At 44.0% G+C, this 22853-nt stretch overlaps 1 protein-coding gene across 1 annotated transcript in view; it reads right to left on the bottom strand.

Moving 5' to 3' along the window:
* The window catches only part of HDHD1 (haloacid dehalogenase-like hydrolase domain containing 1), an 81836-nt gene that overhangs the window by 29277 nt on the left and 29706 nt on the right, over positions 1-22853 (bottom strand). Inside the window, exon 6 of the mRNA XM_011974204.1 lies at positions 500-729. Within this exon, the coding sequence (XP_011829594.1) occupies positions 500-729 (230 nt within the window). The remainder of the gene's footprint in view (positions 1-499; positions 730-22853) is intronic.

Genomic DNA, 22853 nt, shown 5'->3' with positions numbered 1-22853 from the left:
AGTCCAAAAACTTGGCGATAAAAACCCAACGTCACTACACAAGCAAAAGCTCTGCAGTAACCAATGAGCACTCTATAAGCAGTTGGGGAGGGGAAGTGAGTTTCAGTGATTTACATCTGAACTGCAGTGACTACTCACCTTAAAGCCTGCACCTAGACAAGAAGACTGTTTTAAGCCCCACATCATTAGAACCACTGTTTCCCTGGAAAATGTCTGAATAGGCCCTGTTCTGGCACTGTAAGCTTCTCAGACTGTCCCTGAGACCCAGTGGATTCTGGTTGAGTCTCCCTGGCCTGGTGACTTAGGTGTGGCCACAATTCCTCACAAAATCTTCCAAGTCAGACCATCTCCCTGCCCACATATCCAAGTTCTAGGGAGCACTGCAAACTGGCCTTCAACAGCACAAACCACAACTTTCCACATTTAGCAAACACTACGTAGATATTATCTGGTGGAACGTGGTCATGGAACACGGCCTGTGTCACCAGCATCCGCTTACCTTCTCCATAGCAGGAGGGGGAGAGAATCTCTTGGCACAAGCTAGGAAGACGTCGGGGTCTGGCTTGCCATGCTGCACTTCAGGGTCATCTCCCAGCACAATGTGGGAAAACAAGCTGAAGAATTCCTTGTGGCGGCTCGTCTTCATCTCGAACGACACGGACCCTGAGCTGGTGGCCAGCGCAAAGGGGATGCCATGTTTCCGCAGGTGGATGATGAGTTTCTCAGCCCCTGTGGAGGAGGAGGGAAGTACTGCGGTGAGGAGCGAGGCCTCCACCACAAGGCCTTCTTCCAGGGACGGTCCCTCCAGCTGTGCGGCAGCACACTCAGGCTGCCCCTTTTGAGGAATTTCTGGCCTAGGGCACATTGTCTAAAAGGGGTTGTCAGCTCCAAAACATCCCTGCTCAAAACAAACCAAACCAAAAAATCAAAAAAGCTATTGGGGGTTGAGCGATGCATTTCCCAAAGGAACAGAAGAGGAGCGCACTGGGAGGCACTGCTGCTTTGTCTGCTGGGCCTCTTCATGAAACGCGGAGAAGGGCAGCGAGCAGGCCCAGGAGGTGACCGGACCTGGGATCTGGCCAGGGCACCGGGGAAAGCCCCATGGCAGGGCCTCGCTGAACCATAATTTTATTCCAAAGCAGTAAATACACAAGGACTATGTTTTTGGTGTTTTCCGCAAAAGCGCTGTATTCTACAGAAAACACTTCAATCATTGCTCACCCTGCTAAGGAGAGGAAATTACACAAAGGCCTCCACCAGATGCTGAAGAAGGCTGCAGCTGAGGGACGGCTGTGGCGCTACTTAACAAGGGATCAGGGGACAAAAGAAAGTTGCTGAACACAGCTGATCAACAGCAACGTGCCATATGAAAAAACAATCTTCACACTGTCATTAGCCATACGGATTAACGATAGGGACCGCATGGATTCATGGAGGTCGTCATAGAGCCAATTACGAGAGGACTAGTTATCAGAAAGAACTGAAAATACCAGGAGTCCTTCCCACCTTTAACTTATGCTGATGCACAACAGGAACATCTAAATCCACACAAGGTGTGATGGTTTGTCTAAAATTTTATTTTATTTTTGAGACAGGGTCTCCCTCTGTTGCCCAGGCTGGAGTGCAATAGCTGATCTCGGTTCACTTCAACCTCGGCCTCCCAGGTTCAAGCAATTCTCCTGCCTCAGCCTCCCGAGTAGCTGGAACTACAAGCACGTGCCACCACGCCCAGCTATGTTGTCCAGGCTGGTCTCGAACTCCTGACCTCAGGTGCTTCGCCTGCCTCAGCCTCTCAAAGTACTGGGATTAAAGGCATGAGCCACCATGCCTGGCCTAAAACTGTATTTTAAATAATTGTGTAATCATGCCTATTTTAATAATATCATGATTTAATGATCCTACTTTGTCAACTGTTACACAAAAGAATCAACATAGTCATTTTTTCCAAACACCTAAAGTCACTCAGGGTAAGGTAACAGATATCTGGAGCACCTGACCCTCTAGAGATTTTTAAAAGGAAGGCATGGACAGATCATAATGTAGTTCCAGGACAAAGTTAAATAAAGCAAATGAAATAGAGCAAAATCTAGCACTCCACTGGGTGTAGAATTCATAGTGTCTAACATTCAATCAAAAATTACTATGCCTGCAAAGAAGCAAATACCACCCACAACCAGGAGGGGGGGAAAGAAAAAAAGCAATAAGGAGAAATAGACACAGAAATGATAGATGACAGAGATAGATGGAATTAGCAGATCATGACCTTATGTAACGGCTTTATAAGTATTATAAACACACCTAAGATAGACACTAGCAGAATAAAAACGAAAAACAAAAGACCCAACTACATGTTGTCTACAGAAACCTACTTGAAATATAACTACACAGATTGAAAATAAAAGGAGAGAAAACTACATAACACATAACTGTTGCTCAAAAGAGAGCCAGGTTACTTACATTAATAACAAACAAGCCTTTAGAACAATGAATGACTATCATCGGGGATAAATAGGGACATTTCATAATGACAAATAGGTCACAGTTCATCAATAAGACATAATTCTAAATGTGTAAACATCCAATAGCAGAGCTTCAGAATGCATAAAGAAAAAAATCAATAGAACTGAATGGAGAAACACAAACGTAGAAGGAAGTTTAAAACTCTTCTACCAGTAATTGATAGAACAAGTAGACAGAAAAGAAGTAAGGATACAGCAGACTTCAGAACCACTGTCAAGCAACCTGACCTAGCTGACGTTTATGTAATACTTCTCCCAACAACAGCAGAAACCACATTATTTTTAAGTGCACATGGAACATTCAACAAGATCCTATTATACGCGATAAAACTATTCTCAAAAATTATAAAATACTTAAAATCATACAGAATACCTTATCTAACGATGACAGAATTAAAATAGACATTAATAATAGAAAGGAATGTAGAAAATCACAAATATTTGGATGTTACACTTCTATGTAAGACACGGGTCAAAGATGAAACCACAAAGGGAAACTAGGTAATATTTTGTAGAGAACTAAAAACTATCAAAATTTCTGGGATGTGGCTAAAACATTGCTTAGAGGAAAACTGATGGCTTTGAGTGATATGTTACATAATAAGGTCTCAAATAAGTGATCTAAGTTGTCACACTGAAAACCTGAAAGAAAGAAGTTCAATGATTTAAGCTTTTACCTTAAGAAAGTGAAGGAAAAGAGCAAATTAAACCCAAAACACATAAAAGGGAGGAAATAATAAACACGAGAGAGAAAATCAATGAAATAGAAAGTAGAATACAGAAAACCAACTAAATCAAAAGTGAGTTGTTTGAGAAGAGCAATTAAATTAGTAGACTCCTAGCTAAACTGATCAAAAAAATACAGAAGATCCAAATGTACCAACATTAGCAGGGAAAGAGGGGACATCACTACAGATCCTAACATCGATAAAATGATAAAAACTTAATTACTATAGGATTAATGCCAACACATTTGACCATTTAGATGAAATGAGATAATTCTTTGAAAGATACAAAACTCCCTCAAGAAGACACGAATAACCTGAATAGCCTTCTGCCTATGAAAGGAATTGAATTCGTAGTTAAAAACCTCCTTCCCACATCTAGGATCAAATGGCCTCGCTGGTAAATTTACCAACTTTCCAAGAAAAAAAAGAATGCCAATTCTAAACAGACTTTTCAGGAAATTGGAGGGAACACCTCTCAACTTATTTTACATCCCAAAACCAGACAAAAGCCAGACAAGAAAATGACAGATCTCATGAACACATACACACAGTTCCACACGTAAAAACAATATTCAATCAGTGTAGAAGTACTCCACCTGAAGAGCTTCTACAGAACTTGAATCCATTAGTTAAAAATACTAAAATGCCACACTATTTCATTAGTTTGCAACAACCACTGATTAGTATCACAGAGGACTACATTTATTAGCTAAATTTCAATTTAAACCTTAACCTAACTGATGGATGAGATAAAAGAAAGGCTCTAATTTTTTTTTTAAAGAGACAGTCACACGTGGCAGTGTGTCCTGTAATCCCAGTTACTTGGGAGGCAGAGGCAGGAGAATCGCTTGAACCTAGGAAGTGGAGGTTGCAGTGAGCCGACATAGCGCCACTCCACTCCAGCCTGGGTGACAGAGCCAGACTCCATCTAAAAAAAAAAAAAATTAGCCAATTGTGAACTTCTGTCTGGATATAAACAGTGATTAAAGCTGAGTATCAAAACTATCTGAATTTAAAACAAGATTTTTAAATTGCTGGATCACACAATTTTAAACCAATATTTTTAAAAAATGGAGCACATTCAAACACATGGCTCTGTAAAACACACTGTATAAAGAAAATTTTCTTAAAGTACTTTGGTGCTATTAATTTTAAACACTTAAACAGATTATTTTATTATTATTGTTTTGAGACAGGATCAGCTCTATCCAGGCTGGAGTAGAGTCAAACAATCATAGCAGCCTTGACCTCCTGAGCTCAAACAATCCTCCAGCCTCAGCCTCCCGAATAGCTGGGACTACAGGTGCATGTCACCATGTCTGGTAAATTTTTTTTATGTTTTGTAGAGACAGGGTCTCCCTATGTTAGCTAAGCTAGTCTTGAAGTTCTGTTTCAAGTAATCCGCTTGCCTCAGCCTCTCAAAGCCCTGGGCTTAGAGATGTGAGCCACTGTGCCCGGTCGATTATTTTATTTTACCTTATCCTTCTTGCATTTCTATTGCTGTGAATTCTTTCTAAGGTACCAGCTGTAACAGTGGAGTAGATAAACAAATGCACACCAATGTGTCTAGACTAGAACGCAGCTCAACACTCTTATTGATGGAGAATGAATCAAAAATGGTTTTGGACGACTGCTTTACACCACCACAGCATACTGAGATCTTCAAAATGCTTGGGACTCCTATGAAGATGAAAGCCAAGACAAGACTATGACCACAGTCAGAGACTACGGGACATCCGTCAATTATATGCCCTCTTTGGGCCTCAATTTTGTCATGTGTCAAAGAGTAATGATTAATGTTCCTCATGGAATTAATTCACAAGAACAATGCCTAGAAAGTGACATGGGTGAGGAAGCCTCAGATAAGTGTTAGCCAGTGTCGTTATCATCAGATAAAGCTCCAGTGTATTGTCAGGAACAAACAATCCTAATCACCTGATTCAAAACTGCCTGATGCCTTCACAAAGTTTTGCATCTTTTAAAGATTACACACAAACTTTGTCTTACTCAGTGGCTTTCCCTGAGAAGTAAAAGACTAAAAAGTGTAAATGGAGTTCTGTTCTAGGGAGAAGCTGCTTAATTATGTGTATAAATGAACTCCAGTTCCCAGCTCCTAGCACTTGGCATGCTTCCCTGGGTTTACAGGAAGGGCAGAGAGACAGATATCTAGATATCTGTTGCTTCAAACAATCAGCTCACAGGACACATCTCCAGGGCAAGAACTGGGGAATGTGGAGAATCAGCACTGTGGGTGGGAAGAAATGCTCCTGCTTTCCTCCATCCTAGAGACCCAAGGTGGGTGAGAACAGGGATGTGCAATTAAAGAGGATTAAACAAAGGAAAGAGGCAGAAGACAGGCAGCTGCCGCACGGTCTCAGGTGTTCTTGGCATTCTTCTGTTGGGTGATCTGGCCATCAGAACCCTACGAGCCTGAACATTCTCTGTACTACCTGAGACGTGCAGTGAGCAACAGAAGCAAGTAGGGAGTACCTAGGGTTGACAACGCAAAGGGGGAGAGGGAACCGCTTAGAGGGCCATGCATGTCATTAATGCTGTGTGCTGATAACCATGTCCTGGGCCTCAGTCTGGAAGAGCTCTATAAAGTGAGACATGGAAGACAGCCCGTGCCACTGGGGCTGAAGATGTGGTCAGCTGATGGATGCCGCCTGGCTACCTGTGAGAAGACACTGACGCTATCCCAGGACCAGACACACCTGTGGGATTCTGCTTAGCCTCCACCTCCTGCATGGGCATCTTAAGGGTGCCTGGCCCCTGTCACCCCACCGCACCATAGGGAAGGTGCTTTGGCATGCTGTCTTTCTTAGGGGCTACTTTCGCAACTGCCTGAACAGCAGGTGTTATGCTTCAAAAGCTATGTGTGACTGAGAGCAGTGGGTTGAATGGTGACCCCCAAACAGAAGTCCTCACCCATGGTACTTCTGCCTTGTTTAGAAAAAGCGTCTTTGGAGATGTAATTAAGTTAAAAATCTTGAGATGAGCTCACTCTGCCACGTGGAAACGGAGGCAGAGATTGGAGCGATGTGGCCACAAGCCCGGGGATGCCTAGAGCCCTCAGGAGCTGGGAGACGCAGGAAGGATCCTCCCCTAGAGCCTCCAGAGGGAGTGTGGCCCTGAGACACCTTGATTTCAGACTTCCGGTCTCCAGAACTGGGAGAGAGTCAATTTCTGTTATTAGAAGTTGTTGAGTTTTCGGTATCTTGTGGCAGCAGCCCCAGGAAATGAATACATAAGTGCTCTCTTCTGGAATGTGAATGAGCAGAACAGACACTGCCAGGTGTTTGTGGAAGAAGACTCAAACAGGCGGAAGACAGGAATCTGCCAGAAAAAAATGACAATCCAGAGAAAAGTGGGCGAGGAAGCAACAGTCATGATAATAGTTAGTATTCACGGAGACATATAAGTTACTGAGTCCTTAAAACAAAAACAGAATGCTAGAAAAGAACAACACCCAGAAGAATAAAGGGCATATGAGGATTAAAATAAATCAGGAGAGGAGGGCCGACACAGGCAATATCAGCTATAACACCAAGCTGCCTGGGATGCGGTTCAAGGTTGGGGGGCAGGCGGTGGACAGACAGCTGCTCTTTCTCGCTCCTTAGAAATATGTCAAGTTTGGCCGGGCATGGTGGCTCATGCCTGCAATCCCTGCACTTTGGGAGGCCGAGGTGGGTGGATTACTTGAGGTCAGGAGTTGCAGACCAGCCTGACCAACATGGTGAAACCCTGTCTCTACTAAAAATACAAAAATTAGCCAGGCATGGAGGCACATGCCTGTAATCCCAGCTGCTCGAGAGGCTGAGGCAGGAGAATCACTTGAACTCAAGAGACGGAGGTTGCAGTCAGCCGAGATCACACCACTGCACTCCAGCATGGGTGACAGAGAAAGACTGTCTCAACAAAAAAAAAAAAAAGAAGAAAAAAAAGAAGTATGTCATGTGTGATTTTAAAAACAATGACAATATTCAAATATACATAGAAAGAAACTGCCTGATTGATATTACTTTACTTCCTGTGAGGCAGTTTCACTTCCTGAGGACTACAGAGAAACCCTGCCACCCTCTGGCCTCCACCCTCTTCCTAAGGCTCAGAGTCTGAGCTGTTACCTGCATCTTTGCGGGCGAAGACATAGCTCATGTGCTATCACTTCCTGGAAACTTTATCAGGCTCCTCCCACCCTTGTAACCCTCTGGGATTCACTGCAACACCTCCAGCAGCTGCCTGCAGTTATTTCAGTTGTATGTATCAAGAATGAGCCATAACCTCTGCGCTCCCAAGACCCCACGCAGACATCCAGTGAATAAACCGCTTACTTCCTACCCTCTGTTTTCCAACCCCTCTGTTCTTAGGAATGGAAGGCAGGAGTAGGGGCAGGAATCATTCTTTTTCCCTGCAGTACATGTGTGCAGCATGGAATAGAAAGTGATTTCAGATACACAGTGGGAAAGCGAGCCAGTTTTCCTTTGACCTCCATCCATGGCTTATGAAGCAAGCTGAATGCTGGCTGTAGGGGTGTGAGGATGGCCCCTGCGCTACACAACAATGCTTGGAGTTTCTTAGGGTTTGTGTTTCCAATTAGGAGGCCATGCTTGGCTGGCACATGCTGGGCCCTCAATAAATATCTATGACCGATATTGAATTGACAATTAAGGCAAAGGTCATTAAAAATAACATTTGGCTACGTGAAAATTACTCAGATTCTAGATTCTAAGTGTTATCCCCACAAAACATGAAGAGGAAGTGAGATGATGGATGTGTTAATTAGCTTGACGTAGCCACTCCATAATGTATACATACTTCAAAACATGTTGTGTATGTGATAACTATATACGATTTATATTTGTCAATTAAAAAATAAATATAAATAAATAAATTTATATTTGTCAGTTAAAAAAACAGCATCCAGTTATCCAAGTTCATGGTGGGGAGCCTTCTCATGAAGCGGTTAGCATTCTCCTCTACACATGACATACTTGTCACTCTCTCGTAAGATGCTGCCTCCTGGAGAATGTGTACCCAGGGAGCACAGACGCCCCAGCAGACTTCACTGTTGTGGTATAGCGAACGGAGGCAGGGGATATGATTTGATGTGACTGACGGGCACATTTATCCAAGGGAAAACTTTCAAGATCTGATGGAGTAACGCAGGGTTTCCACTCTTATTTCTTGCCTACTTGAAGTTCCTTGAGCGAGCTGAAAGCACTTACTGTTGCGAGGCTTCCTAAGGAAACATCTGTTCCAGGTTCTTCACAAATGTCACACATGATCTCACAAGGGTACTATGTTCTGAACAACACTGTGCTTTAGAATACTAGAATTTTTGGCACTTTACAATGCAAGGACTTGTCTCACTCTCTGAACCCTGGGTCTTACGTGAGCAACTTGGCGAGTCCAGGAGCCTTTGGTCATCAATGGACAGTCAGGGGCCACACACAGGAAGCTGTTGCTGTGTGAAGAGCTGATGCCCTGAGAGAGTGACCAAGAAGGGAGAAAGATGTCTGCAGGTCAAACAGGCACCCGGGATTCCATAAAATGGATGCAAGTTAACTTTAAATCATAAGGGGTAAGCTGTGTAGGTCAGGTATTCACAAAGGGGTCCACGAAATGGATTTTAGCAAACTTCCTTTAACATCTGTTTAACTTTTAAAAAACATATGCTGATGCATTTATTTCTTGTTCAAGATTTATTGAAGGAAACGTAATTCCATGAGGACAGGTTGCTACCATTGTGATAAATGGATTGGGCATGCTCAGTGGTAAGTGTCTCCTGGACCAGACTCTATCCAGGCTGCTCTGAGTCTTTTTCTCCACAAGGCCCCCACAGTGGCCTAGAAAGACTTGAACAAGTTCAACAGCTCAAGGTCACCCCCATAGATGACTCTAGCCCCCTTAAAGTACTTGCCTATGAAAACTCAAGGCTGCCAAAATAACTGATCGTTGGTTCCAGCCACCCCTGCAGACAAGCCGCTGTGGGAGGGCAGGAGCCTGACTTCTATCAGCACCAGTGAAACCCAGACGGCTTCACACAGACCAAATCCTCTTCCCGCTTTCTGCAATTTTCACTTCCCCGACTCTGCTGAGCCTCTGCTGACCCCTCCCTACTCCCTGAATTTCCCTTTAAAATGCCCAGTCACCTCTGGGCTAATTGATGTTGAGTCCAGTTTCACATTGGTCTCTTTTCTCTATTGCAATAGTATATTATGGAAGAAAATCTGTGCTGATCGCTTTAACTACTGTCTTGACACTAGAAAATAACCAAAGTCAAATTCCCCAAAGCATATAGTATTCACATTCATATATATAGTTTTAAAAATTGTGACTTTAAGTATAAATTTAAGAGAAATATTAACTAATTTAGGAAATCTGGCCAATATAGATTCTTGACTTTTTATAAGTTCTGTATGTTTATCTATTAAAATGGAACCATCCCTTACAAACACTATTGTGCGCTTTTTAGTTCCCTCACAGGAAACTTCTGGTAGCCACAGCTGCTGTGAGTGGGCCTCTCTTAATGATTTACTGCAGAGGCATGCCTCAGGCTATCCCTCTTCTGATCTTCTCCAAGCTCTAGGGAGCATGCTTCTTTCTCAGACATCATTGATTTTGGCAGAGCACCTCCTTCCTTTTTCTAGGCCTTCCAAATGAATTCTGCTCTTTTGAAAAGGTGCTTGCTGGGAGGGAGAGGGCCCTTGGCTGTGTGCAGATCTTCACTCCTAATTTACTAGGGACCTTGCACCAACTCAAAGCTAGTATCAGGGATCGCCACTTATGGAATTTGCACCACAGAATCCGGCTTATGGAATTGAGTGACTAACCTATATCCTGGGCGTGAGAGAGTGTGGTAGTGTGGAAGGAAAGGAAACAGGAGAAAGGAATTGGGTTGGGGGCCTGGAAGAGGAGCAAGGCTCTGGCAAGACTGGCTGAACCTCGTGGAACACTCCAGCCAAACACGACTGACTGAGTCCACGCCCCAGCTCAGGGCCCTCCTGGGGCACCCTGAACAGTGGCAGTCTGAGCTGGGAGTAGGAAAGTATGGGTGGAGCTGTACTGGCTTGACAGTGCTCTCCCCACAAAATTCATGTTCACCTAAAACGTGGGAATAGGACCTTATTTGGAGATAGGGTCTTTGCAGATGTAATCAAGTTAATATGAGGCCATACTAAATTAAGGTTGGACCCTAAGTCCAAAGAAAGGAGAGGGAAATTTGGAGACAGAGACACACAGGACAAGGGAGGGCATGTGAAAATGGAGGCAGAGATTGGGGAGTTGAAGGTACAAGCCAAGGAAAGTTAAGGGTGGCCGGCAACCACTAGCAGCTGAAAAGAGACAGGAAGGATCCTTCCCTAGAGCCTTGAGAGGGAGTGCAGCCCTGCTCACACCTTGACTCCTTACTTCTAGCCTTCTGAGGTGTCAGACAATAAGTTTCTGCAGCTTTAAGCCACCGAGTTTGTTAACACAGCACTACTAGGAAGCTAATACAGTGGGTTGACCCTGGAGGAGAAAACTTGGATAGACTGAGGTTCTATCTGTGAGATGACCTTAAACCACCTTAATTATCTTTCTCAGATTCTGGTACCTGACACACAAATTTGTGATACTTGACGGGGAGACAGTGTGGGAAACCTGTGTTTCCTTTTTTGGCAAACATTAAATACTGACAGAAATAAAGCAGTTATGAAAATAAATATAAACTAACTTCTTTCAAATCTTCAAACAAACAGTTGCAAGAGTCCAGTTTGCATTTATTTGGTCTGCTGGTCCCAGGGCAATACAGGGGATGAGCATCCGACTGCCTTTGCTGTTCTACCCACAGCTGGCTGCTTGCTTTGTGGCAACAGGCGCTGTCTAATGTTCTCTGGGGTCACTGAAATGTGATCGGCATAAACTCCTCGAACCAAAGAAGCACCTTTCTCTAGAATCTCGTTATCAGTATCACAGATGGCATAGCTTGTGTTCTGGTCCAATTTCATGGACTTATAGCAGAATTTTAGATTAAAATGGAAAGCCAGGGAGGGCAATTCAAACCACTGAGCAATGTCTGGTAATTGCAGATGGATCAAATAATAAAAATTAAAACAAAACTATTTTTTTCAGCCATTGAAAATAAAAGAGACAAAGTAATATTGAGAGTAATGCAGAAATTTTATTTAAGGAAAATTAATTGTGCATTTCTACATTAGCTTCTATGAAGTAAATATAGGACTACAGCGTGTACTTTTTTTTAAAGTAGCAACAGGATTTTACCGTGTTGGCCAGGCTGGTCTCAAACTCCTGTCCTTAAGCAATCCACCTACCTCGGCCTCCCACAGTGCTGCAATTACAGGTATACAATGTGACAGTGGGACTGAATGGTCTCTCTCATTCCTTTGTTAAGCACTAGGACTTTAGAAAGAAAGCCTCTCCACCTGATCCTACTGACCCTAAGTGCCCTTCCTCCAGGCAGGACTTGACATCTTAATGTTAAAAATGACTCAAAATTTCCCTGCGCTATGGATGTGCCTCTGTAACAACTTACATGAAAATTTCTCTCTCACTGTAGCATGGTCTACTGATCCTTGATCCTTGTTTTCCCTTATAAAGAATGACTAGACTAGGACTTAATAAAATGCCATTTAATTAATACCATGGGATAAGTGTGAGTGTCCTTGTGTTCCAGATTTGCCACTATAACAAATTACATGCAAATTGTCCTCTGACTCTAGCAAGTAGTATTAACCCCTAATCCCTTTTTTAAATCCCTTGCAGAGAATGATTAGACTAGTACTTCGCAGTAAAATGCCCTTTTACTAAGCACATGGAATGCATGAGAGTTTCCTTGTGTTCTAGATGTGCCTCTGTGACAACCTGCATGGAAACTGCTCTCTGACTCTAACGTTGGCTACTGATCCATGATCCTTGCTTTTCTCTCCTTTTAGAAAATGGCTGTACTAGGACTGAACAGCATAATATCAACAAAAATGGCTAACTGAAGTTTAAGTTCTAAGCCTCTTGAAAGGAAGGGACAAATATATAGATTACAGGAGTGCCTGGAAAGGATGCATGTTCCCCAGAGGACAACATTTCAGATGTGGGTCGCCACAACAGAAGAGTGAAGGGGCTAAGAGTGAAGGGGCTGAGTCGCCAGACAGATTCTCAGTAAGCTACACAGCACCACCTGGGGGCATAGGTGGGAGCCTTCTCCAAACTGGAAGTTACTACCCGTAGTCAATATTTTCATCAGCGGGCCTCGAAATGTTGGTATTTGAGAGTTGTTGTCATGAGGTAACTTCCTTCTCCAGAGAAGAGTTCTCCGGGATCGTTTTTGGTTGTGCATAAAAGAGAGTGAGGTGAAGGGACCCAGTGGGCTCACAGCACAGGGTGCAGGGATCTTTTATCTACATCCTCCACTGTGCTTGATCACCAGAGATCTGAAGTCTCTCTGACTGTTTATAAACCTGTTTTCTGCCCCGGGTGGCATTCTGAATGCACAACTTGGGGTGGAGGGCCCAGTGGCTCCGCTACTTCACATCCGGGATTTCAACCTGCTCTGTGGTGTTTTAGCCCTTCGTTTTATCCTGCCTTTTTTTTGAAACAGAAATTCAACCTACTACCTGTTTTTAAATGAAAAGAGTCAAAAAAAATATGATCTTATAACCTCTGAAAATGAGATGAAGTTTCACTTTCTGTGTCTGTAGAGACAGTTTGACTGGAGCGCAGCACCAGCACCCACTCACGCACTGTTTACAGCTACTTGCTTCTTAACACAGCAAAGCTAAAGGCTTCACACGTACACCATGGGGTCTGCAAAGCTGAAAACACAGAGAAAGCTTGGTGGCCCCTGATAGCAAACAAATCATGTGCAGGCCCAAGAGGTGAAAGAAAAGAGGTAACATCAGGAAGGATAGAAAAATAAGAGGTAAATTTTATAATGTAGGACGTCAGCCAGGCATTGACACCTAACCCCTTTGCCCCCTTGCCTGTGATACTAAGAAGAAGAATTACTGTCAGTTCTTCAAGAAATTCATGCACAGACCAGACAGAAAATTAACCTCATGAGAGAATTACCCTCCTAGAAACGGAATCCAAAAATCCTCAACGAGTTTCTTCCATTAACCACTAAACTAAATATTCTCTAAAAGTGCTCAAATTATGAGAGCATTATTAGAGCAAATTATCAAAACAATGTTGAGAATTTAAAGTATATATAGTATCTATATATTATATATACTATATAATAACTCATTGAAAAACGTATAGCCTAAGGGTTTATTAATGTTTATTAAAGTCTGATGTTCAGTTCCTGTACTTATGCAGCTAAATCCAAATACAGATATTTTTTAGCTTACTATGCATAGAATATTTTATGAGCCACACACCCACCATTTCAATGCAACCAGAGGAGCAGAAATTTTTAAATTTAAAATTTTTTTTCTTAGTCCTATGAAACTGAATTCATATAAATCCCTAATAGACAAAAAGGATGTATATAAAGGTTAAATCAATTTGATATACCAACATGCTTAAAATCTCCTTATTAAATTGCCCTTACAACAGGCTGTGCAACATACAAAGAAAACTCAGTAAAATAAGACTCATACAACCCAGACAGTATCTGTGTTGGGAATTTCATATTATTTTCTAAAATGTGGGACATTCGGGAAATGTCCACTTCCCCCTAGCTAGCTGGTAAGTGACCCTTTGATCATATGCCTCACATCTCGTCTCAGTCTTACAGTGACAGCCAGCTTCAACACCGGAAGCTCCTGTGTTGTCACAATGAAGAGGCTGGAGGCTACTGTGTGGGCGACCCACTAGCCCCGATTTCACCCCAACCAGGCCAGACCCCACCTCCTCAGACACAATCTTGTGCTCCACCCCATGTGACAAAGGTTACTATCACTGGCAAATTCTGAGTTCAGTGTGCAAATCTGCTATTAATCTCAGAATCTTCTCTTTGCCCTCAAAATCAACTAAAACGCATTATTTTGTGTTATGTAACAGATGAGGAGGAGATGACTTTGCAGAGTTTTACGCTGATATGAGAAAGAAGTGGCACTGAACACTTCCAAAGGGTCAATGGTGACTCCATGAAAAAGACTTTATGATCGTCAGGAGCCTCTTATCCTCACAGAAGCTACACCAGCATTCTTTCTGGAGATTACATGATCTCTGTAGCCAGCTGTCAATGGTAAATAAAAAAGAAAGGGAAAGATACTGATGAACACTATTTTGTTCTGATCAGGACACACTTAGTTCATCACTTGACTGTGGTAACTCAGGTCTCCTAGGTTTCACTAGAATGTAGAAAGCTCTGAAACTCAAAGGGAAGGCACATTTAACTAGACTTTTTCTTTTTTCTTTTTAAGATAAAGTCTCACTCTGTCACCAGGCTGGAGTGCAGAGGCGTGATCTCAGCTCACTGCAACCTCTGCCTCCCTCGTTCAAGCAATTCTCCTGCCTCAGCCTCCCAAGTAGCTGGAACTACAGGCGCCCGCCACCATGCCCAACTAATTTTTTTGCATTTTTATAGCGACAGGATTTCACCATGATGGCCAGGCTGGTCTTGAACTCCTGCCCTCAAGTGATCCAACCTTCTTGGCCTCCCAAAGTGCTGGGATTATAGGTGTGAGCCACCGCGCCTGGCCTTAACTGGACTTTTTCTTCCACTGGCTTTCTTAAGATTTGGAGAACCTGACCAACTATCTCAAAATACTGACCATCCTCAGAAAAATATTTGATTTTGTGTCTTCTTTGATTTGCCAGAAAGTTGCTTACAGTACCAATTTTATTTACTTTGAATCACTTTTCAGGTTGCAATTTTAAGGATCTGTCACTATAAAAATCAGTGTGTAAAACAGCTATTTAAATAGCTTATGATTAATAGCCAAAGGAAAAGATAGAAACTAGGAAATGTTAATAGCTCATTGAATTTTCCTGATTTTCTACTATAGCTCTCTATGTGATTAAACAATGTAAATTCTCTTACCCAAACAAGCACAAGTATTATAAAATCCAATCTGAAGAAGGCATTTAACTCATTGTAGAGAATGCCACACCTGAGGTTCTCAATAAAAGCAGCCTGTTAATGGCCTACACAGGCCAAGGTCAAACTTCTCCTCCTCCGTTTCACTTCTCTGAGCCTGTATCCTCACCTATATAACGCAAATAAGAACAACCCTGACTGTCATAGAACAAACATAAAAGTGCAAATGATATAAAGATTGGGAAAGAGTTTCAGTTTTCAATTTCTTCACAAATAAGAGGTAATAGAAAAGTATGCTTCTTTTAAATAACTCACATCAAAAATGAATTTATTTTGCCTTATGCATTCAACAATGAGACAAAAATAACAGTATACTTTAAATTATAGTAATCCCAAACTAATTTGAAAGTTCTTAACCCAATCCATGGACTGCTTACTATAAAATATCATAGTTTCCTATTGTTAAATTTTTTTTTGCAAACATTTCACAGAAATTTCAGTTTTATGGCTAGAGCTTTGTTGTGAGGAGTTTCTGTTGATGTTGTCTCTGTCAATAATCTGAAATATTAAAGTCTTGCTCTTACAGTCTACCGTCCAAGGAACCCTCTAGAAAGAAGAGAGTGAGAATTTCCCTGTATTCTTGTGTCGACTATGCCATGGAGATGAAAGGTCCACCGTGCAGAAGTGGTGCAGAAACTGCCTCAGGAGAGCAGGCATGGTGCAAGGCGCTCCTGACCCCACTCAAACTTGCCCACGACACGGGGCCCAAGTCCCCAGGACCCAGGTGCTTGGGGGGCACGAGAGACAGCTCTCTTCCCTGATGGGGTGTGTGATCCTGTTGGAGCTAGGGGAGATGCACTTATCCACAACACTTATGTGAAAACCCACATTTGTGTCTACTCACCACAGGCTTTCTACCTCATCTGCACAGGAGCTTTGCCAAAACACAACTCCAAAATCCTTGAATGGCTTCTTGCCATTTGAAAAAGAATAACTATTGTTGTATGTGGTAAAACACCTACAATATACAATTTACTGTTTTAATGATTTCTCAGTGTACAATTCTGTGGCATTCAGTACATTCACATTGTTGTACAGCCATCACCACCATCCACGTCCAGAACTTGTTCCTCTCTCCAAGGTGAAACTCTGTCCCCATTGAACGCTAAAACCTCCATCCCCCTCCCCCAGCCCCTGGCAATCACAGTTGTCCTTTCTGTCTCTATGGATTTGACAACTCTAGGGACATCGTACTGAGGCAGGAGAATAAGGTCTGGAGGCAGGGAACCGAAGGCCGATTCACGCTGACTTCCCAGAACTCAATCAAAAGGAAAACCCCAACTTTCCATGCCCAAGTAACAAAAGGACTGGATGTTATTCCCTTTGCAAGTCTCTCCCACCTTCTCTGTGTGGCAGATGAAAAATTGAAAGTATTTCTCTTTGGTTGCTTTCTGCAACCATTTCCACTACTGGCGCCAGGAGGCTGTGAGCGGGGCCTGGGACTTGGGGCAAGCTGGCAGCGCTCTGCAGCCTGGCTGCTCACTGCCCTCCCCACTCCCTCGTACTGACTGCAGTGTGCAGAGAGTGCTGGCACCTAACACCCCTCAAAGCCTGTCTGTGCAGCTCCACACTGGTCCTATGCTGTGGGTACACGCCTCCCGGAAGGGCAGTGACTTGATTCAACCCATTGTGGTCATTTATCTACTCATTTCCTCTCCTTTGAGTCAAGAGTTCCTTGAGGTAAGGATTTCTCTTATTCATTATCCTATACTCCTAAAGACTTAGAAATCCACAGGAGAACCACCACACATTTAAAAACAGAAACTGGGCCAGGTATGGTGGCTCATTTCTGTAATCCTAGCACTTTGGGAGGCTGAGACAGGAGGAGCAGTGGAGCCCAGGAGTTTCAGACCAGCCTTGGCAATATAGTAGGGCCATGTCTCTACAGAAAAGAAAAAAAAAATTAGCTGGGCATGGTGGCAAATGCCTGAAGTGTCAGCTACTTGAGAGGCCGAGGTGGGAGGATCGCTTGGGTTTGGCAGGATCACTTGAGCCCCGGAGGTCAAGGCTGCAGTCAGCCATGACTGCACCACTACACTCCAGCCTTGGCAACAGAGTGAGATCCTGTGTCAAACAAACAAAGCAAAAAATAGAAATTGTAATTCTTTGAGAAACATCTCCACATGTGCAGTGAGGTAATATCTAGGATGATCAGAAGCAAAGATTTGTATCTTGTTCTCCTTAGTCTAGGATGTCTTCAGTACAATTTACTAAATAACAAGGCAATTAGCTGCCTATGAAAGCCACTATCTTCAGAAAAGAGGAATAATGTCCATACACATCATGGAATAAACTGATATTTTAAAGGAAAAGGGGGGTAAGAATTTTAAAGACTCATCATTTACATTTGACTGGCAAATGGGCTTCTTCCTCCCTACGATCATAAATGTTCCTGAACATGGGGCTAATTCGATTTGTTAAATGGAAAAGGAACACAGTGTAAGTTGAATGTGTTACCATGACTGTCAGCATACAATTTTCCTTTTCGCTTGTTCGCTTGGTGTGTCCTTTAATTGTGCTGTTATCCAAGGAGTACAATCTGCCTAAGTAAAAATCTCTGAGGTCCAGCTTTGCCAGCAGAGCCTCTCCAGCGACTGAGAATCAGCTGAGTGCCACAAATCGAGACCACCAGCAGAAACGGAGCTGGGCAAGGCAGAGTCCCCGAGCACTGGGGACTTCTCCACATGGGTTATATGTGGCCTTAAAGGGCTCAGCCCTGTGAACTGTGTCAGAACACATCTTCTCCCCTTTGTACTCTGATGTTGTCTACCTCAACAGAAGGTCACCGCCACATCATCTGGGGCAGTGGAGTGCCACGGCTAGCAGCTTTGGACTCTTCATTATCCACCTGGGTTCGAGGCCAGCCTCCATAATCAGAGGCTGCAAGCTTTTGGGCAAGTAACTTGATCCCTGCAGCCCTCCCTGCCATTCCCTGTGCTAAGAGTGACTGCTTCTTAGCAGTGGCAGAAGGCTGACACACACCCCTATGAGTGAAAGCACTGAGAGCATGACATGCAGTGAGTCCTCGATGCTTGTGAGCCAACACGACCGTAGTGGATACCAACAAGGAGAAGGGGCATGAATACCCTTCAGGTGCATGTTTCCTGAACATGGTACAGAGAATGTGTTCTGGGGTTTCTAGGCACTGTCCATCCTAATGAGACTCGAAGCCACCAACACCCTGGGTAGATCTAACTGGCATAGCCCCAGCACCGAGCTGAGAAATCTGGCTGAGGGGAGGCCAGGAATGACAGGCAGGTGGAGACATGGTTTGTGACATATACACAAATGGGTCCCTCTTCTCTGTGGGGCTCCTGCCACCTATGTGTTATACTGCCCCTCAACACTGAGGCTTGCTGCCCAGACTTAGAAAATAATGGATTATCAGAGCAGCCTATAAATCAAGGGCTATAATTCTTCTGCTGGCTTCCTTCCTGGCCTGGAAGCTGACCTGGGTGCTTTCTGGTTCCTAAAGGTAACAGCTGGCCCTGAAGCCACTGGCATAGGAGACAGAACAAGAGATATGACTGTGTCAGTGTGGACATATGAAAATCTACAGGACTGTAAGGATGTGGACAGCACAATACCTCCATCACTAAGGAGGACAAACCAAAGCAGCACAGCGTGCTTGCTGAGGTCTTCTGGAAGCTGTCCTTGACACAAGAATCATGTTAGCACTGCACAGACTAAGGCAACCTTGTAAGTACTCCCAGGCAGGAAGTGCTCTGAGTGCCTTCCCATCCCAAGGGACGTCCAGCATTTCAGGGAGCCTAGGAAAAAGATGTCCTCACTTTCGTTAGACCTACTTCCAAAAAAAAAAAAAAAAAATTGACTAACAATTTAATTAAAACATTTGGGATTTCTGTCCCATTAATCTATATGTACTTGCTTTGGATCTTGGTGAATGATGTCAGCGGCCTCATTCCATAAAGGTGCACGTAGGTGAGTGTAGGCGAGCATATCTCTGTGTGCATGTGTGTCTATATACAAACACAGAGGCATCATAAGAAAAGGGCTGAAATGAGGTACCCTAAATAGTTAAACACCGAGTAACAGTTACCTCCAGGGAGTGGGAGTTAGAGGGGCTTCCAATTTTAATGCTATACATTTTTGTATTATGTGAAGCAAGTGTAATTGTGTAATTAAAAAAAAAAAAAAAAAAAGCCCTCATGTCTGTAATCCCAGCTCTTTGGGAGGCTGAGGAAGGAGGATGATTGCTTGAGGTAGGAGTTTTGAGACCAGACTGGGAAATATATCAAGACTCTGTCTCTACAAAGAAAAAAAGAAAAAAACCTTAGCTGGGTGTGGCGGCATATACTTGCAGTCCTAGCCACGCCAGAGGCTGAGGTGAAAGGATTGCTTCAGCCAAGCAGTTCAAGGTTGCAGTGAACTATGATAGCACCACTGCACTGCAGCCTGGGCGACAGAACGAGACTCTGTCTCCAATGGAAAAAAAAGCATATCATGATTGTGGTTTTTTTATCCTGAAGGGATATTCTCCCTACTTAAGACCATCCTTTCATTCTTCTAGTGACAAATTTCGTGATGTGAAAAATGATGTGTTTCATGAGACACATTGGGAAGGAAAATCTCCTTTACTGAATCCACTAATTCAAATGCTAATCTTCTCCAGAAAAACCCTCACACACACACTCCAAAGAATGTTCCGTCTGGGCACCTCATGGCCCAGTCAAGGGGGGTGCATGTCTTCAACCATCACCCTGGCCTTCCTCTAGCCCATCTCTTCTAGGCTGCAGGCACTGTGTGCCACAAACCCAGAGGATTCTCCCCAAGTGCAGGCTGCATTCTGACATGCCTCCTTTTAAAAATCCCAATAGTTCTCCCTATCCAGAAAGCAAACATATGAGCTGGGGAATAAGAAGGTTAACTCATAGGGCCACAATTCCCCTCTGAAGCTTGTGAGCCATAAGAAGCTTGGCTTCATGCAGACTCACTGGCTGACTGGAATCCTCCACATGTGCTGTTTTCCTTTTGAAATGGCTTCTCCCATCCGTATCTCTTATGTTCTTGTGGACTCCCCTGAGGTCACCCCCTACCCCAGGAGTGGCCAGCGCTCGAAGAACATCTTGCTTTACTTAATTCTATATCCCTTTGGCAACTCTTTCCTGAATTTCTCATTTTGCTATGTAACAATATCCTACACCATGGGTTTTCACTTGGACACTGTAGATATACCTGTCTCCTCTCCCCAAATGAATGACATACTCCATTAGGAAAGAGACCTTTCTTCTGTGTCCCCCCGAGCACTCCCTCAGCACTACACACACAAGAATTCAGAGGAAAGAGAGGCAAGTTGTTAGCTGACTTATGGAGGATGAGTGCCTTCCTGCCAGATGCTCCTCATGGAAAGGGTGGGGGTGTATCTGTTAACAGCCAGGAAGACAATGGTGTAAGAAAATAAACAACAACAAAATTAAAAAGAAAAAAAGTAGAAGGATGGAAACAACCATAATTACCTAAGTCAGCCTGAGGAGGAAGACTTACTTACAAGAGGAAGATACAGCTCGGATAGAAAGAGGACCAGAGCCCATGTCATGTGCATGGTGTCCAAGTCATGACTGGTGTGCGCTTTTCAATGAAGCTGAGCAGGGATGGAAAACGACCTTACTAACTCCTCAAAGTGGGATTCAGAGTGAGGACTGGATCCTTCTGGGTTACGAGATGACACAAGTGCCTGCTAGGAGCCACTCACTGGGCCAGGTGTAACCACACATGCTCCAAGGTTGTCTTACAGGAATGCCCCAGGTGTTAGTCTGTTTGTGCTGCTGTAACAAAATATCTGGGACTGGACACTTTGTAAAGAACAGAAATGTATTTCTCACACCTCTGAAGGCTGGGAAGGCCAAGATCAAGGCAGCGGCAGGTCTGTCTCTGCAGAGGGCTGCTCCTTGCTTCAAGATGGTACCTTGTTGCTGTACCCTCCAGAGGGGAGGAATGCTGTGTCCTCAGGTGACAGAGGAATGGACGAGCAGGCCTTATCCTCTAGTCCTTTCATGACAGCCCTAATCCCACCTGTGAGGTTCCACCTTCAGGACTTAATCACCTCCTGAAGGCCCCATCTCCTAATCCTATCACAGTGGCAATTAAGTTTCAACATTAGATTTGGGGGACACATTCAGATTATAGTATCCCACAGTGGTCATGTCAGTCAGTACTCCTAATGTCCTGAGGGGACTGGGGCTGGACAGCAGGAGGAGTGCTCGGCTGCAGAGCTGGGACTGGATGCATCCTTTCTACCACACAGGCCACACCTACTCCCTCCCCTCAGCCACCCACGGGGAGCCGTGGCAGCCGTCCGTGGCTATCCAGAGGGCCAGGGTTCTAGTTTGCTTTTTCTGCTCTAGATGGTCTGAGAGGGCGAAAGTAGAGGGCAGGAAGTTAATGCCAGAGAGCCTGGTGCAGGTGGTGAGGGCCAAGAGATGCAGGGGAGAGCTGGCCAGGCTGAGGAGCACATCTGCAAGGCAGGCTGTCCCTAGGGGCGGGATCACCAGGGACTCGGGGGTGTGGCCTACCTCACTCCTTTCTACTGACCCAGATGCCATGCCCTGGGCTCTTCCTCTAGGAATCTCATGCTTAGTGAAAACGCATGGGAAAGCAGGGAGCCAGGACAACAGAAAAAACTCCTGGGGGATTCAACACAATAAAAGGCACCACCTTTCTTCCTATTGGTCTTTGAATCCAAATTACCCTGGCTGAGTTATATTGAAATGTAGAATTTCATCTGTCCCAAGGAATTCATTACTGAAAGGATTTGTTCAAGATACAATGAAGGGAACCAGCATGGGCTATGTTTTAAACAAGATTTTCTGATATCCTAAGTGAAGATTTTTTTTTTTTTTAAGTAATGCGACATACATTTCCAGTTGTAATACGGTACCTATTTTTAAAATCCCTAGAAAACTTACAAGAGATGAACCACATGCATTTTTTCCCCTAAAATTTGTGCCACAATTTAAAAGACAGTTTATTTTCCTAAAATAATTTAAGCCTTGGCTGCCCGACAGTTTACACGGAACCATGAAGCCATGTAAGAAATGCCTACAGAACTAACTGCTTAAAAGGATTTCCCACTGAGGACAGCAGAGGCCTGCCCACCTTTTCATAGAGAGAGCCTTCCAGAAACATGATTATAGCAAACAGGCAGTTGATGTGCGAGTGCATCAGGGCCGTTCTGCCTCGTCTTTCAAGTCCATTAGGTCTACCCTGTCTTCTTAGTGGCTAGACTGGCCCAGGCAAAGAGCCCTCCTATACCATGACCAGGCAGACTGGCCTCTGCTTCATAATCAGGGCAAAGATGCACTTCTATACCATAATCAAGCCAAAGACACACCTCTGCACCATAATCAGGGGGCTGATTCCTTGGTGACTGGCCCAGGCAGACATGCCGCCACATCATAATCAGGCTGATGCCGTGGTTATTGGCCAAGGCAGACACACCCTGCAGCATAATCAGGCTGATTCCCTGACTATTGGTCTAGGTAGACACATCCCTGCAGCATAATAAGGCTGATGCCCTGGTGACTGGTCAAGGCAGACACCCCCCCC

Source organism: Mandrillus leucophaeus, unplaced genomic scaffold, assembly GCF_000951045.1.
Source record: "Mandrillus leucophaeus isolate KB7577 unplaced genomic scaffold, Mleu.le_1.0 Scaffold1008, whole genome shotgun sequence".
Taxonomy (NCBI): domain Eukaryota; kingdom Metazoa; phylum Chordata; class Mammalia; order Primates; family Cercopithecidae; genus Mandrillus; species Mandrillus leucophaeus.
This window is presented reverse-complemented; position numbering and strand designations above follow the sequence as displayed.